The sequence below is a fragment of the Salmo salar genome, chromosome ssa01 (assembly GCF_905237065.1).
Source record: "Salmo salar chromosome ssa01, Ssal_v3.1, whole genome shotgun sequence".
NCBI classification, from domain to species: domain Eukaryota; kingdom Metazoa; phylum Chordata; class Actinopteri; order Salmoniformes; family Salmonidae; genus Salmo; species Salmo salar.
The window spans coordinates 117550458-117558872 of NC_059442.1; the positions used below are offsets into that span (position 1 = coordinate 117550458).

Here is an 8415-nt window from a genome sequence, read left to right on the forward strand (position 1 = left end):
GGTGGAAGGAGCCACAGTTATACGCCTGAGCCTGCTTACTGCACAACACAACACAATCCATCAATCAGATTGATACATGACTGTGTAGGTATGGGTTATAGGGTGTCTAATTGTTTCAATATGGGTGACTTAAAATAGCCTGTATTGTTTTTGTACAGACATCACACCCTTACCTAAACAGCACCCTCACCTGAGAAGTAGAAATCAAAGGGAGAGAAACTGTGAATTGAATAACTGCAGTTGACATAGCTCAGTAAATGGAAGAATACTCTTATTGCAATGTGAATAGCTCTTAAAAGAGCCTTTGGTTGTGCATAGTGTAGTCTATGGTGTTGCCAGGGAACAGCACCCTCTTCGAAGAAGTAGGAGGTGAAGATCTCTTGCACACGGATTGCCTCTCTTGCTACGTTGTTGGACCCCATCCTTGAAACATCCTGCAGAGCAGCAGACTTCTACTCTGGCACGCGGCGGCGAGCTGCAGATCCCCTCCTGGTCCTCCTGTCCATCCTCATGAAGTTATGCAGGACACAGGTAGCCTTCACACACATCTGAATTCCTCCAGGAGGAAGTCCCAGATGGCCCTGGTCACCCAACCTTGCAGTGCCCTACACGTAACTGTAGGGAATAGTTTTGAAGGAATCACCAGTTACAAGGTGTCTGTAGGAATATGGAAGATAATGTCATTATTTGACTGTTACATCACCAGGTCATTGCGGATTACTAAAGTATAATATCCCTGATAACAAATAATGGTAACATTGGATAGATGCATGTACACACACATGTGCATGTGACAATAGCAAGATCATATCAAGGATAGCATCACAAATGAATACAGGACCAGGACTGAGAGCCACTACTCTTCAGTGGGACCTCTTCATCTGCTTGACAGGCTTTCACAGCTCTATGTATCTGAGGACAGAAAACCTCACAAGATACAGACTTCATTATAGTCAAATGGACTGCACTAAATATTATGTTGCTATTATCTCTGTCCTCATTTCTATTATCTCTGTCCTCACTTCCAGGGACAGGAACTAGACAAAAGTACTTGGTCTATCCAGAATAGCCTACTCTCTCACTGACAGTTGGGGCTGCTATCCTGTCACCGTCCTCCATAGCTGTTAGCTAGCTACCTACAAATGCATTTAGAGTTATTTTTACAGTGATAAATACATCAAGATAGCTAGCGAATATGAAGTTATGTAGGTGGTGATATTTAATTCAATTAGCTAGCTATCTATACAGTATGTAAAGTTGGCTAGATAGCTAGTTAGCCATGTTAGCAGCTCATTTGAGTTAGCCTGCACTGTAGCTAGTTAGCTAATAATACATTTTTTTTTTTTTTTACATTTTCAAAATATATTTACCTTCTTGAATAGCTTCTCCCAGACATGTGGACGATTGGAAACAGGGCAGTGAAGTTTGTTTGTCACCAGAGCGTTTTAGAGCATATTACTATTTACCAATTGAATAACTGGTCTTCCCTGTGGCTCAGTTGGTAGAGCATGGTGTTTGCAATGCCAGCATGGTGTGTGCAACGCCAGGGTTGTGGGTTCAATTCCCACAGGGGGCCAGTACAAAAATAAAATGTATGAAATGTATGCACTCACTACTGTAAGTTGCTCTGGATAAGAGTGTCTGCTAAATGACTAAAATGTAACTAGACCTTCCTACAAACTTGCTCTGCTGGATTCTTGACCCACAATCAAACTGTGCTGCCAACAAGCGAGCCTCTCTCTGTGGCCTAACCGGCACACGGTCATGTACCGCTTGTTAGTGAAAACGAGCCATAATGACTGATTATGTTTACTTTGCAAGATACCGGTAGAAACTTTGTACAGTTGGCTAAACATATACTGGTAAGTAAACCTAGTGTCATTTTTTTTTCTAAAACCAATGTAGGCCTACCTAGAGAAATTAGCTGACATGATCTCCATTTCAATATTGTTTTTAAGAGTGTTTCATTAGGATTTCTGCTGACAAGATAGGCTACATTAATTGATTGATTGACCACGTAAAATTGGCTAGCTAGCTAATAACAAATCAATGTCAATTTGTTTTATTTTTTATTTAACCTTGATTTAACTAGGAAAGTCAATTAAGAACAAATTCTTATTTATATAGGACAAAACTCACATCACGACAAGAGAGACAACACTACTAAAAGAGAGACCTAAGACAACAATATAGCATAGCAGCAACACATGACACCACAGCATGGTAGAAACACAACATGGTAGAAACACAACATGGTAGCAGAACATGGTAGAAAAACAAAACAGGATACAAACATTGTTGGTCCCAGACAACAGCACAAAGGTCAAGAAGGTAGAGACAACAATACATCACTCAAATCAGCCACAACGGTCAGTAAGAGTGTCCATGATTGAGTCTTGGAATGAAGAAATGGAGATAAAACTGTCCAGTTTGAGTGTTTGTTGCAGCTCGTTCCAGTCGCTAGCAGCAGCGAACTGAAAAGAGGAGCGACCCAGGGATGTGAGTGTTTTGGGGACCTATAACAGGATGTGACTGGCAGAAAGGGTGTTAACAAGCTAACTTTCAGGGGATAGACTAGATGGCTACATCCAAATATTGTTTGATTTGCTTTCCGTGATGACAAAGTAGTCCGACAACTTTACCAGGACGAGGACTTGCCGATACTAAGCTTTTTCCAAAAGCCTCATCTCTGATGAAGCAAACTAAATGATGTTGTTTGCTTAGCTACATATCAAATGGATAGGTGCCTTCACCTACCTTAAATTACATGATCATTGATGTTTACTGATCACTAAAAGCATGCAGTTACCCGCTGTATGATAGAGCTACATGTGCGCAATTGTTTTGTATGGTATAATCCGGAAGTGTGCAGTTCTGACTATCCTCAATAGGTGATGATATTAAAACCAAATAGTTATAACATGTATTTCACAATCCCTTGAAAATGGCACGTAGTTGTCAATGATTTTACCGGAGCTGGTGGTCCCCTTGCCCCCCAACATATAGGTTTTCCTAGCCACCGTGCTTCTACGCCTGCATTGCTTGCTGTTTGGGGTTTTAGGCTGGGTCTCGGTACAGCACTTTGAGACATCAGCTGATGTAAGAAAGGCTTTATAAATAAATTTGATTTGATTCGTGACGTTTTATTTAAAGCGACCAATGTGCGCATTTTCCCACCGGAGATGTTGTTTCCATCAAACTGACTTTTTGCCTGATGATATTTGTTGGAAAGGAGCATCAATCTAGTCACCTTGCACTTTCACCACCCTGTGAAGTTCATCATTTATTTATTTAATCTGCAGCCTAATAAACTGCCTGCTGTCCTGGGTCAAAATGGGAGGACTACACAGCATATTGCGTGACTTCAAGTTTACTTCGATAGAATGGTTATTATATCAATATTTGCGCATAAAGGCATTTCCACCGCTATTTCTCATCATAATTAATTTTACCGACACAAAAAGATGACACCGTGTCGAACGAACACAATTTCTGTCGGCATTTATACCATTTTACCGGCATTTTATGTTTTCATCAGCCCGTTCGTGACATTTTTCACGCGTCAGGTAAATCACCCATTGAAGTGGTCCACACACACATTTTCAATGTAACATTTTCTCACGTTTGCGACTTTTGTTATGAAATTTGTAGCTCATAAAAACTGTATTGTTTCATGATAGGACGGGACTGAATGAAGTGACCTACCGGTATTGCCTTATTTTAGGCTATACTCTTAGAAAAACAGGTTCTGGATAGAACCATAAAGGCGATATATGCTTGCTTCATATATGGCACCGCTTAAAGTTCTATATAGAACCGAAATTGGTTACAGAACCCTATATGGAATCCCATATAGAACACTATATGGAACCCACGGGTTCTATATGGAACCATACAGTATATGAAGCAAGCAATATAATCATTTTTGTTTCGATCCAGAACGTTTTCTAAGAATCTAGAGAAGAAAAAACACTTAGAGGCAGTGGAAGGATATGTAGATATTTTTGGTAAGGTTATTTATCATCCGGTGTGTTGTAATAAAATAGGCCTATGGCACCGCCTAATAACGGCAATATAAATAGTTTGTCATTTAAATGAATTAGGCTACAAAAGGCTATCAGGCAATCATTCTATTCAATTTTATTATAAAAATTGTACAAAGGTAAAGCTTGCATGTTGCTCCCGGGATAACATAGAGGTGTAGGGAAAGTCATTGATCCAGGGACAGGAATCCGTAGCCGGAAATTGTCTTTGAAGAAGAACGGCATCCCAACCAGAGTTTGTGCGGATGATGCGTGAGCCATGTTCACCGCCTCTATCTCCGCAGAAAGCAGACGTTTCCACTTGTTCCTCCGATTCTGGAACCACGTTTTCACCTGTATCTCTGTCAACTGGAGACTGGAGGCGAGACTAGCTCGTTCTGTACTGCTGAGGTAACGTTTCATGTCAAACGTCGATTCTAGTTGGTAAACCTGACTCCGTGAGAATACGGTCCGAGACTTCTTTCTGGATGATTTGGAGGTTTTGTCGTCGTCAATATGACCATTTTCTTCTGAAATAGCAGGTGATGTTTGGTTGTAGTATCTCTCGTCACCTTCTTTATAATCATGAAAAAGTTGATGTCTCTTCACCATCTCTTGCCCCAGAATTAGTCTGTTTTTGTCACCTAAAATAGTGCAAGCACGGTAATCAATCCAAATGTTTATAAAAAAAACCTTGGCTACCTTGTTATTGTGTTAAAAACACAGCATCAAGCAGTTTAAAATAATATTTTTTTTTATCAGTAGCCGAAAAATCTCGAATAAACTTCTAATAAACAAAGAAATAAAACAAATGCTATAGCCTGTCATTCTTTATCATCATATCTTATATCATTCAATAGTAATAATAATATAGGTTTATAATAATGTGTCATTGTTATCAGAATAACAATCAACTAGGCTATCCCCCCAAAAAATAAAACACAATTTATAAAGCATTTTCACTTACTTAGACGAGAAAGTGTGAGCTCGTTGAGATCATAGCGTGGTTTCTTTACTCCGGGTGAAAGGTAGAAGTCTGGAGAATCCTCTCCACCGCTGAATCCTTCTGAAGACACTGAGCGCATGCGTTGTCTCTGCAGCAGCCCGGCGCTGGAGCTGGAATGAAAACTGTCCCTGTGCGCGTCCTCGGAACCACTTCCAAGAATTGACTGAATAGTAAAATTGGAAACTGAGGTAAGTGATACTTTACTGCCACTGTCTTGAGATTTCTTCATTCTTATAAACATTTAGAACCTTTAATAACTTCAGGCAATAAATGTGAACCCGTTGGATATTTGTTTTTGTTGAGAAGCGGGTTTGTTCTCCTTCTGCAAAGTTATGTCTGAATTCCCCGAGTACCATCACTCCCATACAACGTTCAGCGATAGGTAGGATTATCATGGACCAATCACAAGCTGGGAAGAGACCCGGTCATTTTAAACCGTGTTGGAGAGAGACACACGCACCAAATGCGCTCCCCAACCCAACTCAGTCTGCAACAAATGAACGATCTGCACACCTGACGTTTGCCCAAAGTTCCACAGTCAATATTTGAATATTACAAATGCAAATGGACTTCAAGATCAAACGTTGTAGCCATATAAACTCAATTTTTAATTTCCACTATTTCGTGCTGTATTATAGCCACTAATTGGAGATCAATTATTGTTTGTCACAAATTAGTGTTGCTGATTTTGTTGTGCTTATTCCTTACAGAGATGTGAAACCAAGCCTTAATCCTCTCAGACGGATTCGAAAAGGGCAATGTAGGCCTAGTTTCTGTCTGAAAATATTGGCCTTTGGCGATTTCACCATTCTGTTCTTGAAAATAGCGGAATAAATGAAATGTAATTTATTTTGTGAAGACATCTCTTAATCTTTAGGCCTATCTATATATAGCCTATGGGCCCAAATTCAAGATATTATTGAAATATGTGTTTTGATATAAGTAATGTTGACATCATTTATTGTTTTGTCCAGAGTCATATCCCACTGAGCACACACTGGCTGAATCAACGTTGTTTCCACGTCATTTTCAACGAAATTACGTTGAACCAACGTGGAATAGACGTATGTGCCCAGTAGGATGATATCTCTCGGATGAGTCATCCACTGACAATAAAGAAATATAATTAGCTAAAAATCTATTATATTCTATTATTTTATTCATTAAATGCGTGCTATGCTTTTTTGGTGTCTGTAAGTTAAAGCCTTCAAATTGTATTGATGAATTCCAAATCCCTTAAATGAATAATGACATATAAAATGTTTCCCCAAAGGAGCGCTATGTTTATAACTCTAAAATGAATCTAAATGCAAAGAGGACTGAACATGCTGTATTTGATAGGAAACATACATCCAACGTATAAATCCCACGTTTTATTAAAAGGTATAGATGAAAACATGTATGCATGTTTCTAAATAAATTCGGTGTAGTCGGGAACTTATTTCACGATTTATTCAGCAATGTAAAAAAAAAGTCTCCATGTTTTGGCCATTTGGTGAAACTCATCACGGATTTTTTTTTACATTTTTTAAATTACATTTCTAATTGACAGCAAGTAAAAATCTGTGATAACATTGTGAGACGTATAGCGTATGATTGTCCATACATAAGAACATATGATTTGTCCTCAATGTTTGCTCTATAAAACAATATAGGTCAAAGTAGTCGCTGTTTTTCCAGCTGTGAGCCATATACCGTGTACGTGAGCCGAACAGTAGAACTATTACACATAAAACGGCTATACATGATGAAATATTAAACTTTACTTAGGATTTGTTCTAATCTCATACAAAACATCGATGTAATTCATTGTAAAATGACTTAGGCTACATGGAGACATAGACCTATATTTTTCCACCCTGTTTAAAAGAAAAATCATATAAAACCCATCAGTTAAATCAAAGCGATATCAATACCAAATGGGAAAATGTTCAGATTACATTGGACGCACAACAATTGAATATGAAATCATTTGAATAGGAGGAAATATTTCAGTTTTGGACATGGAAATACAAATAATTATAATAATAATAAATACAACAGTTGTCATAAATAGACCTGTACAATATACAAAGCCTTTTTACCACCATTCCAACACCAACTATTTTCATAGATTTTAAAAAAATAGGCCTAATATATGTTTGTTATACATAGGTTACAATACAGAAATATCAACACAGTAAATGAGTCTCTCAAACTGGTCTTAGCAGCGGCACGGATGTGACTAGAGGGTGTGAATAGTACACTTGATGGGGGAATGTTAATAGAGACTGACTGACTGACACGTTCCCAGCGCTCCCGGTTTCCGAGCCGGTGTTCTCATGGTACAATATGGGTACACGGACTATCCTCTGGGCTGCGGCGTGGCTCACATTGGCCGCTTCGAGTTCAGCAGCCAACTGTCTTTTCCACTTATTTCTCCTGTTCTGGAACCAGATTTTCACCTGGGTCTCTGTGAGGTGTAAAGATGCCGCCAGGCCTGCCCGTTCTGAGCTACTGAGGTACCGTTTCATATCAAACGTTGATTCCAAACGAAATACTTGACTCCTTGAAAAGACTGTGCGCGTTTTCTTTTTCCGACACGTTTTTTTATCCGAGTTCTCGTCTTTAATTTTCCTCCAGTCATCCACCAACTCTTTTTCCTTCTTTGGTTCTTCATCCCCATCACTCTCCTCCAGAACGATATCATTAATATTTTGGTTTTTCTCGTCCTTTTTGTCGTCCGGGTCGGGTGATTTTCGTAGCAGCTCCGGTGTGTCTCGGTCCCCGCCTGTTGATGGTGTCTCTCTCACGATGGCCTTCTCAAACCCTGAACGAAATAAACGACAAAATGTTTATCATTCATTGAAAACATTATTGCAACCATAAAATAAACATAAAATTACTTTTTTTTACCACTATATTTATCATTTCGATTAAACTCTTCCAAGTAAATGTTTCATAAGGACCCGAATCGCCTGGTGAGTCAAATTGAGGCATTAGGCCTAATTGTTGGGGGACATTTTGGAATATTCGGTTGAAGATTCAAGACAATATGAAGGTTATTTTAGACATAGTTCACCTGTACATTTACTCATTAGTCTGAATATTATTCCAAATGAGGATTATTGCGAATAACAAGTATTATAGCAGCATAATGTATTTGAAAATATGTTGTAGCCTTATTTAATCCGTTATAACCAAAACATTGAGGTATTGTAATGTGTAACATGTATAAAGAGATTGAATGTATGGTATGAATCTACCTCCAGTCCTGTATAGATGCTGTCCCGATGTGCCAAGCGCGTACGGATACCACCACGCTGACGCTCCTTCCAAATAGTGCGCCGATAATCCAAATCTCTGGGCTGGGATGTCAAAACTAGGAAAAGTTAAATCACCTATCCG

At 39.0% G+C, this 8415-nt stretch overlaps 2 protein-coding genes across 2 annotated transcripts in view; both read right to left on the reverse strand.

The window, feature by feature from the left end:
• Positions 1 to 4117: 4117 nt before the first annotated feature.
• LOC106575494 (homeobox protein HMX2) lies at positions 4118 to 5339 on the reverse strand. The gene is made up of 2 exons (XM_014152010.2): positions 4990 to 5339; positions 4118 to 4666 (listed from the first exon to the last, which is right to left on the reverse strand). The coding sequence occupies exons 1-2, from the start codon at positions 5267 to 5269 to the stop codon at positions 4131 to 4133; spliced, it is 816 nt and encodes a 271-aa protein (XP_014007485.1). The 5' UTR covers positions 5270 to 5339; the 3' UTR covers positions 4118 to 4130.
• A 1126-nt stretch (positions 5340 to 6465) lies between these two features.
• Positions 6466 to 8415, reverse strand: part of LOC106575477 (homeobox protein HMX3) — a 4436-nt gene continuing 2486 nt past the window's right edge. The window contains exons 1-2 of the mRNA XM_014151990.2: positions 8274 to 8415; positions 6466 to 7837 (exon numbers count right to left, since the gene is read on the reverse strand). The exon at positions 8274 to 8415 is cut by the window's right edge and continues 2486 nt beyond it. Coding sequence (XP_014007465.1) covers positions 7221 to 7837; positions 8274 to 8415 — 759 coding nt within the window. The 3' untranslated portion in view covers positions 6466 to 7220. The remainder of the gene's footprint in view (positions 7838 to 8273) is intronic.